The following is a 15,281-nucleotide window of genomic DNA, read 5'->3' as shown; positions in this document are numbered from 1 at the left end:
AGTGGGTAGATGGATGGAAGGAAGGGTAAGAGGAATGGATGGGCAGAGAGGAAGAAGAAAGACTTTTGAGAATGGATGAATGGAAGGAGAGAACTAACTGATGGAGAGAATAAATGGAAGAAGTTAAGATGAATGGATGTTTTGAAGGAAGAAAAAAGAAAGGATGAATGGTTGGATAGATGGAAGGAGCGACGTATGGAAGAAAGGATGGATGGTCAGATGATCACATTTAAACAATCAAGACTGAAGCTAGTGAGACCTACCTAGGTTGGAGTGACTGTGTTCCTAAAAGGGATGAGTAGCCAGAATAAAACACTTTCTATTCACCTGTGAATAATTATTTTATATGCACAAAATTATCACCTGTGACTCAGATCTCAGGCCTTACAGCTAATTATTGTGGTAGAGTGGCCTGATGCTGCTAGAGCATTGGTATCAGGAAAGAAGAGAACCGAGTGCCCAGACCTGCTATGGAGGACCTGCCAACGCAGGAGGTGGACAGAATGTTCTGTACTGGACTCTGTCCAGCTTCAGGGGGCATGCACCAAATACAGACATACTTCCTGACACCTCTGATGTGCAGACCTTGGTGCTTGTGGCTGTTGAAGTGAGGGAGGCAGAGACAAACACAACACGTGTCTCCCTCTGCCTGCAGGGCCCCTCAGCTGTGTACCAGTGAACAAATAACACAGGCAGCCATCTCACAGAGCCAAGAGGGCAAAGGCCTGGACAGAGATAGAGAACGATAGTGGTTAAGATAGGGGAGAGATCGCTCCTAGCTTTTGGTGGGTAGGAAGGCTCTTAGGTGACTTTATGGAGGATGAAATTCTCATGGCTTTGAGGAAACACAAGTCCAATGTGCAGGGGGCACTTGGTAAATTCCTTGATGTGGGGGTTAGTGGCCACAGGTTAGTGTGAGTCTGACACACAAGCTTCAGCTCAACATGTAAAAGGGACCCTCTTTTCCTTTTAGTGACACTGGGGAGAAGCTAGTGGTGTTAATTAGCTCTGTGGTTCTCAATCTTGGCTGCACATTGGACACATTCAAGAGTTTTACAAAATACTGATGCCCGCCTTCCCAACCCCTTCTGTACCCCCAGGACAAGGGAGAGTAGAACCTTTGGGAATAGTAGTGTTTGTTCACTGTATTTTTAAGAGATACCCAGGCGATTCCAGAGTGCAGCCAGGGCTGAGGACTGAGCCAGCAGGTGGACAGATTCCCAGTGCTGCGCTGTCCTCAGCTCCCAAAGTCCAGAAGCCCTGCCCAGGCATGCAGGGTAACTAGACCTTTGAGAGCCTCGTGTGCCATCTTGTTTTAAATGTAAAATACAGAGGGCGGTAGTGGTCTTTCTGGATGGAGGCCTAAGGACTGAGGCCTCACCTGAGGGTCACCATGGTGCCCAAATCACATACTGCCTAGATCTTACCATTCACAGGTGTGCAGGGCTATTTTCAGACACTTTGCTATGTGCTCAAGACTTTTCTTGGGCATAGCCCTTGAGGGCCAGGCCCCCGAGCTTTCTTGGGCAACAACAGCCATTCGTCAGAGGTGCGGCCCCCAAGCGCCATGTGTGCCCACTAGCTACTCACATTCACAATGAGGAAGTCGAGCCAGCACCAGGCATTGGTGAAATAGTTTTTGAAGCCATAGGCCACCCACTTGAGCAGCATCTCGAACACAAAGATAAAGGTAAACACCCTGTCGGTATATTCCAGAAAGTTCTTCACCGTGGGCTTCTCGTCAAGGTAATAGTCTTCAAAGGCCTGGAAGGAAGGGAACAGAATGGCAGGCTTCCTGGCCTCATAGCACCAGGGCTCAGTGGTGGGGAAGGACCCTGCCAGGCCTGCCCTCAGCCCCTCGGATGGTTCTAGTGACCAGCTTGCTTGTGTTGTTCTGTGTTCTCTGCTCTGGGGAGGTGGGGTAACGGAGGAGACCCTGTGAGATACAAACCATACCTTTCTGAGCCAATGGGAACATGCGGTCCTGCTCATATTTTGCAGGGGAGCTGAATGTGAGTGAGAAAGGAAACCTTCTCGAATTGGATTTTGGAAGTGAACCAAAGAGATGCTTACTGCGACTTAAAAATAAAAGCCTCAAAGGGTGTTCATGGCAGTTCACAGAAATGGAAGCAAAAGTCGCCTATGAACCTCTGAAAAAGAATGTTGTATCTCACTGGTAATCAAGGAAATGTAAACGAAAAGGAGAGGCCATTTTTCCTGGATCAGATTGGGGCAGATAAACAAGAACAGGGAGCCCCAGGGTTGGTTGTGTCTGATTGTGGAGAAGAGGCGAGCTCCTCTTCTGCAAGGCCGAGGAGGAGTGAAAGTCAGTTCAGTCTTTTGGAGAGCCAACTTGGTAACATGTCTCGAAGGTTGTAGAATGCTAGCAATTCTGCCTTCAAGAGCTTAATCTAAGGACACTCTATGTCCTGGTGGCCCACCCAGATCCTATGTGAGGGGCCAGTGGACCCATCCCACACCTGCTGTGACTGCTGGCTCCTAACAGCTCCTGGATGTCCCCTTTCCCTGAGGACATCCCTGGGCTGAAGGAAACAGCCTCCACCTTAGGAGGTTACCTGCCCCCTGGGCCAGGGTAATGGGTGGTGGGCAGCCCAAAGCTGACTTTGGATTTAAAAGGCCTCAAGGTGGGCCAGCTCTGTGGCACCCTTCACACCTGGGAGCTCCTGAGGGATCAGGCTGAGGCTGGGCTTCATGGAAACCCACGTCTTTTCCCAGCTTGTTCCCCTGTTCTCTCTCTGCCCCCCCTCAGCAGTGCCCCCTCCCCAAACTGCACCAGCGTCTCTGCTTACTGTTCTTCTTCTAACCAGACCTAAGATAGGAAATGTCTTCAAAGGTGTAACTCCGTAGACTCCTCAGTGCTCATTAGAAGTGGTCATAGAGATGACTTAGGTTGATAATGACACATTCCTGGCATGGACAACCTGGCCACCAGTCGGGAGATAGGAGGGGCATAGTGACTGAGAAATTAGAGAACGCGTAAGTGTGGTTTCAGTTTTGTAATGTGTATGCATTACATGCATAAGAAAGATGGGAAGGAAGGGTACCAAATGTTTTCCAAGTGAGATTCTCTGAGTGATAGGAAAATGGGTGATATTTTTTCTTTGCATTTTCCCATAATTTCCAAGTGGGTTTCTTTTTCTTTCTTTCTTTTTTTTTTTTTTTGCACTTTACTTTGTCAGATGAAAACTCATGTTATTTTTTCAAAAGTACTCAAAGTAAAAGCATAAGGAAGACTAATTTTGGTGCCAGCCTCTTCTGTCCCTTGGGGAAGGAGCCGGGGAGGTGAGCGGAGAGCTGCTGAGGCAGGCAGCTGGGGCGTGTGGAGAAGAGAGTAGAGAGGGAAGGAACAAGGGAGAGTGGAGAGAACTCAGGAGAGAAGGCACCTGGGAGAGACATGAGCCAAAGGGGTAATGATGGAAGCACCCAGGCATCAGCCAAAGTGGTTATTATTTTAATCAGGGAGGACAGAGCAGAGGGAAGGGTCGGTGTGGAGAAAGCACTGCTCTGCGTCCTCTTGTGCTGCAATGTGGCCTCCGCACCCAGCCCTGGGCTGAGACTGCTATTCCAGGTGGACAATCACGTGCTGGGACGATGGGCTCCTTCAGACCCTGCCACGCCCTCTCCACCTTCCGAGACGGGGTGAACCAGCGCTACCCTGGGAAGCCCCCTTCTCTGTGTGCCTATCTCATTTTCCTCCCACCTCTCAGATTGTGCCTCCTCCTCTGCCGTTGCTCCTCCCTCGGGCTGGGGCTGCCCGGTAAGCAGCTGGGGCACCCTTCCTGGGAAATCTGGCATTTAGGTGGGTGCCCAGGCAGTTGGTAGATTGTTTTCAGGGGATGACACAGGAGGAGCAAGACAAGTGAAAACACTTGGACCTATAAGTCAGGAAAGTGGGGTTCCAGTCGCCCCTTTAACTACCTTGCTGGGACCCGGGGCAGGGCCCTTCAATGCCTTTGGGCTGTGACTTCCTCATTCATAAAACGCTGACAAGTGGGGATGATGAGACCCTTGCTGTGTTGCCATCTACCTTGGTCCTCTGGGAAGATTAGTTGAATTTGTACAGTGACATTAAGCCATGGTACAGAGAGAAGCATTCTTCCCTGTCCTACAAAGCTGGAGATTCAGGAAGGGGCTTAGGAAGTGTCCCCTAACTCAGAATCTCCTTTCCTGCAAGGCTTAGTTATTCAAAGTATGGACCAGCACAGCCTCTGCCTCACCTGGGAGCTTGCTGGAAATGCAGGTTCTCAGGCCTGACCCAGATCTACGGAATCAGGGCCTGCACTTGAACAAGCTCCCCAGGTGACCACGTTTTGAGAATAGCTTTGAACATGTAATAGTAACATTTACAAAGGGACACACTCACTGCTTGAAATGCTCACAGCTGGGTCTGGCAGGTCATGCCATGGATACCTCAGGCCCCTACTATGCTCTGCTGCTGAGAGGAGCCCACGTGCTGGGCTGCAGATCTCCTTTCAGCCACAGGATGGGGACCTGCACCCCAGGAGTCAAGGGACCCCACTGATGCAGCTCCAGGGCTTCAGGGTCGTGGAGACCCCACCCGCAGGCCCTGGGGCAGGGACACTGCCTTCCCTTACCAGAGACCCGCTGCTGAGCAGAATCATGAAGATGATGAAGCTCTCAAACCAGCTGTGTTCCACGATGTGATAGCAGGTCTTTCGCACCTGCCAGCCCACATCCCAGGGGAACTTGGTGGTATTCACTTTGCAGCAGGGACAGCGGCGAATGCAGCCTGTGGGGAGAGGTGACTGATGGTGAGGGATGTCCCAGTGGGAAAGGAGGAGAATTTTTGCTCCAGCCCTGCAGGGAGACCAGTCTGCCGGGAAACCTGCTTGCCACCCTTTTGGAAAAGAATTCTTTCCCGTGATAGGAGAGAAGCGGGGTCCCTTATAGGCCGCCTCTCAGTCCTGCCCTCTGGTGTCCCCCCTCCATCGCTCCTTCCCACTCCCATCTCCTCCCCAGCCCTCTTCCTCCCAACAGACGATGCCTGTAGCCCCTGTGCTTATGGCTGCCTGTCTCCAGAAGCCAAATAAGCTGTGTGGCCTGGGCTCGGTGGTGTCTGGGGGGGCTACGCCCTGAGCCTGAGCTGAACTGAGAGGCTGCCGCTGGGCTGGGATGGGACTTGGGAAATGGAAACTGGAAGAGGTTTTTCTTAAAAAATTTTTTTAATATTTTTAAAATGGAGGCCATAATTTCATAGTCTGTTTATACATTTATGGCACAAATATCTATCGAGAATGTAATGTGCCTCCTTGTTCTAGACATTGAGGAAAAAGAGGCGTAAAATGCGGTCTCCGCCCTAAAACTTTACACAAAAGATTGGCCGTCCTTGGGGTTCTTTATGTCCCAAATCAAGAGTGTTTATGGTAGTGACTCCTTTTCCCTCTTTTGTCCTCCAGAGGGCTGATGTACGACTGAGGGCAGTGTTTTCCAGGGCGATGAGGCGGCACGGCACCCCTCGGCCTTGTCTGAGGTGGCATGAGATGTAGATCCTGCCCCTGGGCTGCTGCGGGTTGTGGCATTTGGTCCGATGCCCGTCCCTCAAGCCTAGGAGTGAGGCAGGAGGGACCCTGCCTTCTGTGGACCCCAGGAGAGGGCCCTGAACACATTTTCAGGTGCCCCGATGAGTGTTGAACTGGATTCTGGCCCTAATTACTGTCAGTGTGAGGAGGCCTGTGTTCTCTATTTTACCTTCAGTAAAGCAGTCGTCTGGCTCTTCAAGGTCATCCGCCAGCTCAGGGATCTTCTTCAGGATCTCCTCAGGATCCAGGAAGTCCACGGTGCTGCCTTCTGAGGAGCTCCTATCACACGCTCCCTGCAGGGCACAAGCCTAGGGCCGTGAACTCAGCTCTCTGAGGGGCCCAGGGAATCTGCGCTGTGGGTCCCACTGGCCAAGAGCTCCGAGATGCAAGGGGCATCCCTCAGGGCTGGACCCACCATGGTGTCCCTTGTGTGTTTGGTACCTCGCCAGCTGAGGCCCCGATAGCGATGCCTTCTGTTAGCGATGCGGGGGTTTAAACCTCCAGGCCCCTGATGGAGTGCTGGCGATGGCCCGAGACACCGTAATTATACCCAGAAAGCCTCTGAGCATTCACTGGGCTTGAATATTTAACCACGGAGCAATGCCGCAGGGGCGTGGCAGCTCTCCTGGCAGCTCCAGCCCTGTAATGTCTCTAGATGAATTCAATTAGGAGCTGAGGCTGCTCTCTTGTTAGTAAACCCGATAGCTCGGCTAATGGACCCAAATGGTGGGGTGTGTCCCCATCTGTCACTTTCAGGCCCCTCCCTGCCTGGCCGGAGTGGTGGACAAAACAAAAACAAAACAAAGACAACGCCCATCAGTTGTGTACTGAAAACAGCGCGTAGAGAAAACCAGCCAGGGCAGCTCTTAGAAAGCTTCGTAGGAAACAGGATGTCTACATGTAGAAGGTGGCAAGCCTCGCCCAGCTGGAACTGAGAGGCTTGTGTTCACGCAGGGAGCCCTGGTCCCAGGTCAGCCTGCCCTCTTATCTTCCCCTGCTGTGGTCAGCCTCGCCCAGGGGCACACGGCCAGTCACTGACATTCCTCAAGCTGAAGGACTTGATGATAACTGCGGGGGATGAACGCTGCCTTCCTTATCTTTGCCCAGCCCAGGGCCTGTCCCAGCTTCAGTGCTCGGAGGCTAAGTGTCACGTTAAATTCCTGATTTGTAATACAGTGGTATTCAAGGCGCCAAATCTTTACAAACACGTCTTTCCCTGCAGCCTGTTTTCTTCAAAGAGCTGTAATGGAAGCCCCAGGTTTCTGTTCGCCTCTGACAAGACATCCCTAATCCCCGACTCTCCTTCCTGCTCAGTCTGGGTAAGGCTGACCGTGGGCCGCTCGGCACAGTCAACCTCTCCAGAGCGCGGGGATGTTTTTGGTTGGAGAAGCTGGTGTAGACAAAAGAAGGCGGGGTTGGGGAGCCACCGGGAAGACTGCTTCCCCCACGAGCCACTCTGATTTTTATCTGCTGGCTTTACCTAACTTTCTCTGTGCGTTGTCTTTTGTTCCCTTGTCTGTCGGCTGTCATTTTCTGGGCACTTACTCCATTTCAGGGAAGAACTAAACACTTGACAAGCAGCATCTCATTTAAGCATGAGAAGATTCCTACCATGGTTACCATTTGGTTTCACAGATGAAGACACAGAGGCTCAGAGAGGTTGAGCAACTGGTTCCCCACCCCCCTCCCTTCACCGCTTGTGGATCCTCACTCTTCCTGTTGAAATCATGCTGAGTAGCGCAGGGTCTAGCAGAGTCTTGAAAAACTCCCAGGATGTGACATGAGGTTAGGAGGCTGAGCGTGGTCTGCGACACCTTACCTCTCCAGGAAGCTCACATACCTACCTCAGCGGGGGCCTGAGCAGCTGCCTCGTATTTCCACTTCTCACCCAGGTATGGAGCCAGGTCCTCGGAGGACGTTCCAGAGCCTGGGCGCCTGGAGGCCAGGTGGTCCTCATACCTCCCGAGTTGCTGCAGCTGCTCCTGCTAGTGAGAGAGCATCCCAACTAAAACCTATCCATCCACCCACCAAGTGTGGAGACCCTATTATTGCCTGACAGATCTGTGTAAGTCTTGGCTTCATTACTCATAAGCTGTGTGACCTTAGACAGGTTATTTAACTTCTCTGATCTTTACTTTTCCCATCTGCAAAATTGAGAAGGCAAGGTCTACTTTATTTAGTTATTCTGATGACTAAATATCTTCATGCTTATGAAACACTTTGAACAAAGTGCTTGGCTCCATAGATGTTAGCCATGACCCTTATTAATTGTCCAAAGGTCAGATTGGAAGTGAACTTGGCCATCTGGAGTCCCCCAAGGACCCCAAAGTAACAAGAAATGCTCTGAGTGGAGACATCTGAGGCAGAGTTTCTGTCCTTTGCTCCGGGGACGGTGACGCCCTGCCTTTGGCTGTTACCCAGACAAAGGCATGTAAAATATAGCAGCTGATAGCAGCTGCCAGAACACAACAGAAGTGACAGCTGTAGGGGAAGAAGGCTATGGAAGAGCCACAGACTCAAAGCACAGCTGTCTAAGGCCATTTCGTGGGGTGGCCAGCAGCCCTGCCTGTCCCAGGGCCCCACAGGGATCCCTGCCTTCCCATATTGTAGAGAAGTGCGTGCCCCTCGTCACGGGAAAGAGGTTAATGAAGATTGATACATCAGCTTAAAGTGGAAGGGAACTGTGCAAAGTATTAAAAAAAAAAAAAATCCCCAAAGGCTGAAATGTGCTTTAAATGCTTTGGTGCTAAAAGGGACAAGTGTCATTTCCCTGTAATACTCCTTGTCGAGAAAAGCTGGATAAATGAGTCCCATAATGATCATGACCCCTTGGGCTTCTGGCGAAGATGAGAAGTGACTTGCTCTTGGGCAGCAGCCTGTTCTCAGAGGAATCTAAGCATCTCATGCAGAGAGCCTGGGTTCGGGGGAGCGAGCGGGGCGGCTGTGTGAAAGGCTCTCCCAAGCACCGCACAGCGCCGGCCTGGCGCTCAAGGCTGCCCCGGCTCCCTTCTTGCTGGGGAATCCTGACTCTCCTTCCAGGTGCTCAAATGCCACTTCCTCCAGAAAGTTTGGCATGTCTTGAGCTTTCTTCTGACACGGGCTCTTCTGGCTGGCTCGCCTGGAGCTCCTGAGCGTGCGCCAGCCCTGACGTTGAAAAATCCCTGTATCATAATTCCCCCCCTGTGCCTGTTGCTCCCTCCCGAAGGCCTCTCCCTGCTTCCTGTGGCTTCCCGGTGGGAGAACTCTCACCTGCTCCTGGGGGATCACTTCCTGCCGGGAACTCTGAGCATCCTCCTCTTCCTCTTCTTCCTCCTCCTCCTCCTCCTCCTCCTCATCGAGGTCAGATTCACCCTCGGCAATGGGCACAGAGACCCATATGTTAGGATTGGTGATGAAGTCACCGTGGCTGTCCCTGGGGTCCCTGGGGCCCGAAAGCCCGCCGGGGCTCCCCACGGCCGCATCGGCAGCAATGTGGTTCTCGGTTTTGGAACTGGACAGTGGGATCTTCACCACCATCTGGGGCTCTCGCTTGGTCCGGGGCAGCAGGCAGGGCCTGTGGAAGAAGTCGCGGAGGGCCTTCAGGGAGCGATGGGCAAATGCCTGGATTCGTGCCAGGGCCACCTGCAGGTTGTTCATCTCCCCATCCTCCTCGGGGACGGTGAGGTTGTCGGCACTGAAAGAGTTCAGCAGCAGGGCGATAAACAGGTTGAGCACCTGGAGGGAAGTGGGAGGGAAGACTGCTCAGTCAACGAGCTCGGCTCCTCTATGGCCCCCCCATGGGCAGCTGGACGGCAGGAGAGCCACACCTGGGCCTCTCCCTGCAGCCCCGGGATACGTTCCCTCGTGGGGGAATGGTCATTTGAGAGCAACTGAGGAGAGCCTTGGGAAGGTCACAAGTGACCTGCTCACGTGGATAAAGCTGGGAAGCATGTTCTCCACCGCAGAGGAGGATCAATCCTGTTGAGCCAAGGGACGATCGGGGACAACAGAGAGGGGCAAGCCCTGGGACCACCTTCATCTGCCAAAGCCCTGGGTTCCAGTCCTCACTCTGGAATCCTGGACACATGCCCTCATGGCTTGTGACTTCACACTCTCCACCTGTAGGCGGGGAGTGGGGACTCCCTACCTCTCAGAGTGGCTGTGAAGAGGAAAGGACACGAGGGATGGAAAGTGCTCAGAGATGCGAGCCTCCTGCGGGAGGGTCTGGGCCTGTGGCTCTGCAGGGATGGAAGTCAGCCTGGGAGAAGAGTTTCAGCCCACCTCCCACGCGGGACTGTGGGCAGAAGACATCTCTGCCTCAGGGACCTGGGTGGGAAAGACTGTGAAGAGTCTGGATTTGTTGTTTCCTCCCTTTTCTTGGGTTAGCTTTCTCCTGCCTGCAAAACTCTTCAGTGAAAAATCTAAGTTGATTGACTTCCATGGCAATAAGGAAGGGGCTCCTCAAAGTCCACGTTCCCCCTGCAGCCAGCCAGCGCTGGGAGACCAAGAGTGCCCAGAACTCGTGCAGGTGGAGACAAGCTGAGGGCGAGGAGCCAGGCTGGGACAGAGGCGGGATGCTGGGGCCGACTGGCAGGGAGGTCTCCAGAGAGGCTCCCCTCAAACCTGGGAGTGGGCTGCGTCATTGCTACCATGGCGGTAGATGTTGCCCATGATCCAGCTTCCCTTATGCCTCTTGCCCCTCAGGCCTGCTCCCTGCTCCTAGCGAGGACTTGTGCAGCTTGGACTCCCCTGGAGAGCAATATTTTCTGAAACTCCCTGGAGCGGGGAAGGAAATTTTTCCTTTAACAACTAACAGCTATCATTTATTGAGTTCCTGCCATAGCCCAGACTCTGCACTAGGCAATTTGCATATGTCATCTCCTGTAATTTAATTCCCCCAGTAAGCCTATGAGCAAGCACTATTTTCTTGATTTTAAGGAAATTAGAGCTGGGGAGATTGTCTTTTGCACTGGGCCAGCCATCTTTCCTAGAGGTGGAGCCAGGTCTTTGCTTTTCTGCCATATGTGCTCATCTCTACAAGTCAGGTGGCCCCCCAAAGGGCAATTTTTCTTTTAAATCCTTACCCAAGGACATTTTTTTTTCATTACTTTTAGAGAGAGGTGGGGAGAAGAGGTGGTGGGGGGAGAGAGAGAGACATTGATGTGAGAAGGAAACATTGATTGGTTGCCTTTTTGTATGTGCCCCGACTGGGGATCAAACCCACAACCTGGGTATGTGCCCTGACTCGAAATCAAACACTGACCGGGAATCAAACCTGGGACAGTCTATGGCATAATGCTCCAACCAACTGAGCCACACCAGCCAGGACAAGGGACAGTTCTCATCATGTGACTTATAAATGACTTTGAAAAGTTTGAATGCCTTTCAATCTGGGAGGTTCAATGTGGGCGTAAAAACACACAATGTCAAAGCTTTCCAGGATAATGTGGAAGTCTCCTCCATGGCCCAGGGGACTGTCCCAGTATGGCTCTGCACTCACCACCAGGTTCCCCAGCACCATCACTGTCAAGAAAAGGGTGAAGCATAAGGATTTCTGGCCGACTTCCATGCAGGCCCACATGTTCTCAATCCACTCCCCACAGAGGATCCGGAAGATGATGAGGAAAGAGTGGAAGAAGTCACACATGTGCCAGCGAGGCCAGTCCTCTCCCGGCTGAATGATGCGCTCCTTATTTTTGTTGTAGTTTTCCCCGAGGAGCTGCATGCCAACCAGAGCGAAGATGAAGACGATGATGGCCAGGATCATGGTGAGGTTCCCCAGAGCCCCCACCGAGTTCCCAATGATCTTGATGAGGGTGTTTAAGGTGGGCCAGGACTTGGCCAGCTTAAGGACCCGCAGCTGCAGAGAGACAGAGGCTGTGTCAGGTCTTGGAGGCTGTTCCCATCATCTTTCATCTCAAATCTTGGCCAGAAACCAAAGGCCTGGGAAAAACACAAGGTAGCTCATTCCATTAAGATGGGGTGTTCCCAGGAAGGTGCTTTCAGAGACCTTTCTTCCTACGCCATCAGTTACTCAAAAATATTATCAGTTTCCCTCTAGTCCCTAGTCAATATGCTTCATTGACTGTAGCCAAGTCAAGGGTCTTATTCTGGGGGTGGTCTTGCTATAGGAAGTCTCTTCTGCAGTCTCTGGCCTCCTGCTGTGAGCTATTCTATGGGGATGATGGCACTCACATATAAGTGAGAATGGCCCACTTTTGACCTAAAGAGAGGCTAGCCTCCTGTGGGTAGGGCATGACTCATTGCATGTGAGAGGTATTGGCTATCTCTTAGGGCATTACTCACCTTGGGCCATGGATATTTGTTCCCCGCCAGCTATGAAATTGCAAGTATCTATAGTTTCATGGACCTAGCATTGAACAGCCCGTACGTTCATTTAATTGACCAAACTGCCCACCTTATTGAATGTCAACCACGCATGAGCATGGTACTGTGCTAGCCTGACAGGTGTGTGGAAAGAGGCTTCTGCCCTGATGGAACTAATGGTTTAGTTAACAAAGACAAGGCAAAGACCCCTCAAGTCTTCATTGTACACACAAATGTGCTAAGTCCCACAGGGGAGCAAAAGCACTGTGCATAAACATGTATAAACACTTAAAAGATACATTTGTGTGATTCTTTAATTTGTTAGAAAGAAATATCTGGGCTCAGCTGTCATGGGGTATTTATGGAGCACCTACCAAGAACCAGGCTCTGGCTCAGGTGTTAGGATGCAGCGATGAACAGGGCAGGGCAGCAAGTTTTATCACTTGCACAGAAGGGACTAAGTCCGTAGAGAGGAGGTTTAATCCTCTTACAGAGAAAGCTCCATATCCACTTTTCTATGTGATGTGGGGCTGGGAGGGGGGGCATTGTTTACCTGAGACCTAATCTGGAGATTATTCTCCTCATACTGGAAGCAGAACTTGAAATACTAGTTCTGTGGACTGAACATAGAGGCAACTGACAAATGCTTATGAAAACTGAGTGTTAGCAACTAGATGGAAACTTAGCAACATGATTGCTAAGTTTCCATTCTTGCAGTGAACTCTGGACAAGAGCAAAAGCTGAGACTGGAATAGGTCCCTGACACAAGGTGACAGCCACCCATCACACCACAGGATCTGTGGGGCCTGCCTGATTTGAGACAGGGAAAGACACTAGGGCATGATCATTGGCACCTGGGCAAAAATGCCAGGCATCGACTCTTGCCTTAATTGCACTTGGCTAATGGTTTCCACTGGTTCCTTTGTTAGCTGGGGTGGGGGGTGGATGGAGAGTTTAGAAATTAATACAGCTGACCCTCGAACAACATGGGGGTTAGGGGCACAGGACTCCCATGCAGTCAAAACTCCATGCGTAACTTTTGACTCCCCCAAAACTTAATAGCCTACTGTTGGCCAGAAACCTTACTAATAACATAAAAACAGTCGATTAACATATATTGTATATGTTATATGTACTATATACTGTATTCTTAGAATCAAGTCAGCTAGACAAGAGAAAATGTCATTAAAAAAGTCATGAGAGAAAAACACTTACAGTATTTATTGAAAAAAATCTTTGGCCCTGGCTGGGTAGCTCAGTTGGTTAGAGCATCATCTCGATACACCAAGGTTGTGGGTTCGATCCCCAATTGGGCCACATATGAGAAGCAACCAATGAATGCATAAATAAGTGGAACAACAAATTGATGTTTCTCTCTCTCTCTCTCAAGAAAAAAAAAATCTTTCATATAAGTGGACCCTTCATGTTAAGTGGTTCAAATCCATGCTGTTCAAGGGTCAACTGTATTAGAATCACCTTAGCTAGAAATTTGTTGTCCATAATTAAGCTTATACTAAACTGTAAGCAAGTTGTGTATAATTCTCATTATAGGACATGAACTGAGTCATCCTCTATTCATTCATTGGTTGTCTTTATAAAGGGCAGGGAAACAGGATCTCTCTACTTGCTATTCCAGAAATGTCTGGGCTTAGGGACCCCTGCTGTTAGCCAGTCAGTCAACACACATTTACCAAGTGTCTGCTGCTGGGCTGTAATGCCCCCCACCCCGAACCACCTGGCTGGCTCCTGCAGATACCCAAGATGAGTGGTTCAGGAAAGCGGCCCCACCTGCACCTGCATTCCCCATGACCTTGACCTCCACTGCCTTCCATTTGCTCTCTGTAGTCTTCACCCAGCTTTGCAGTACATCAAAAGAATTACTTCATATTATCAAGAAAAATTTACAAACTATTGCTTTTAAGAGCTGCTGAATATTCCTTCATATTTAATTAACCATCTCTCTAGCTAATCTCATAATTAATATAAAATTTTCTGTTTGGAGGGAAAAAGTACATTGCTTCACATCCCAATCAACAAGCGCTGGGATTAAGTCTCTAAGTGTTGAAGACAGGCTGTTTTTCAACAAAATGAAGTCACTCTTAGCAAAATTATACAATGGTGTGGCCACCATTGAGTTGAGAGAGGAAGGCATGGGGACAAGAACGCAGAGAAATACAGACGAGCTGAGCACTCTGTCAAAGCAAGCACTGTGGGCAGGCAGCATCCAGAGTGGTCTGAAGCTAAGTATTAATAGGAGGGCATTGCAGAAGACACTGCAAGCTCTGATTGAAAAGCCTTTGAATAAAACTTGAAAATTAGCCTTGGCTTTTCATTTTCCACAAGTTGGAGTCTCTGATGGTTGTTCGGGCCAGGCTGGCATCCTAACCATGACATGAGAGAGAAATAAACCTTTATTGGGTTAAGATACTGAGTTTCAGGGACTATTTGTAGAACAGCTACAAGTGTGTATTGTTGGTTAAGTCACAGATTTTTAAAACAAACTAAAATGAAAATACTTAAAAGGAATTTTGTGTTGGGAATGGGTAACAAATGAAAATTTGTCTTGGAGGAAGGTAAAGATTTCAGCTAACTTTTACTTTGATTAATTATGCATGCTGGAATTACTAAGGTAACCACTTGAATAAAAACAGAGTATTTAGTTTCCAAACCATTAAAGGGGAAAATAGAACAAAGTAAAACAAACAATCCAAAATAAATCAAGAAGGGGTGGGGGAGAAGAGAGAGAGAACACAAACACATTTGAGAAGTGAAACAAATAGAAAACCCCAAATATAATGATAGACACATATCCAGATCTAGCAGTATTTACAGAATAAGTGGACAACGTGCTTTGGTTAAAAGACAAAGACTGGATTGTCAGAACTGAATAAGAATCTAAAATCGGACTATGCCATTTACAAGAGACATAAAAATTCTAAGGATGCACAAAGGCTAGAAGTAAAAGGATGGATAAAGATAACTGCCCACCCTCTCAATTATTGAATTAACATTAGACAAAGAGATTTTTAAGGCAAAAAGAATTTCTAGGGGTAAAGAAGGTGGACCCTTAATGATAAAATTTTCACTTTACTGGAAATATAACAACTTAAAATACGTATGCATTTAATAACACAGCCTCAAGACAGAACCATAAGGAGAAATAGGCCTTGCCATAATCATAGTGGGAGATATTTTTACACACCACTCTCTCAGTAATTACTAGAATAAGCAGACAAAAATAAGCAAGGATATAGAATGTTCAGACCATGCAATGAACTTTCTGTACTCAGTGGGTTATATTGCTCCTGACAACTGCAGGAGACACATTCTTTTCAAGAGTATAAGGAATATTTTCAATATACTGAACCAAGAGGAAATTATCAATAAATTTCTAATCATTAAAATCATACAGTA

General features: G+C 49.4%; 1 protein-coding gene across 1 annotated transcript in view; it reads right to left on the bottom strand.

The window, feature by feature from the left end:
- Positions 1 to 15,281, bottom strand: part of SCN10A (sodium voltage-gated channel alpha subunit 10) — a 76,888-nt gene that overhangs the window by 17,157 nt on the left and 44,450 nt on the right. Inside the window, exons 15-20 of the mRNA XM_054595491.1 lie at positions 11,041 to 11,400; positions 8,811 to 9,275; positions 7,406 to 7,543; positions 5,731 to 5,854; positions 4,617 to 4,771; positions 1,591 to 1,764 (exon numbers count right to left, since the gene is read on the bottom strand). Coding sequence (XP_054451466.1) covers positions 1,591 to 1,764; positions 4,617 to 4,771; positions 5,731 to 5,854; positions 7,406 to 7,543; positions 8,811 to 9,275; positions 11,041 to 11,400 — 1,416 coding nt within the window. The remainder of the gene's footprint in view (positions 1 to 1,590; positions 1,765 to 4,616; positions 4,772 to 5,730; positions 5,855 to 7,405; positions 7,544 to 8,810; positions 9,276 to 11,040; positions 11,401 to 15,281) is intronic.

This window comes from Pteronotus mesoamericanus, unplaced genomic scaffold (genome assembly GCF_021234165.1).
Source record: "Pteronotus mesoamericanus isolate MK-2021 breed Mesoamerican mustached bat unplaced genomic scaffold, CSHL_Meso_final scaffold_54, whole genome shotgun sequence".
NCBI classification, from domain to species: Eukaryota; Metazoa; Chordata; class Mammalia; order Chiroptera; family Mormoopidae; genus Pteronotus; species Pteronotus mesoamericanus.
This window is presented reverse-complemented; position numbering and strand designations above follow the sequence as displayed.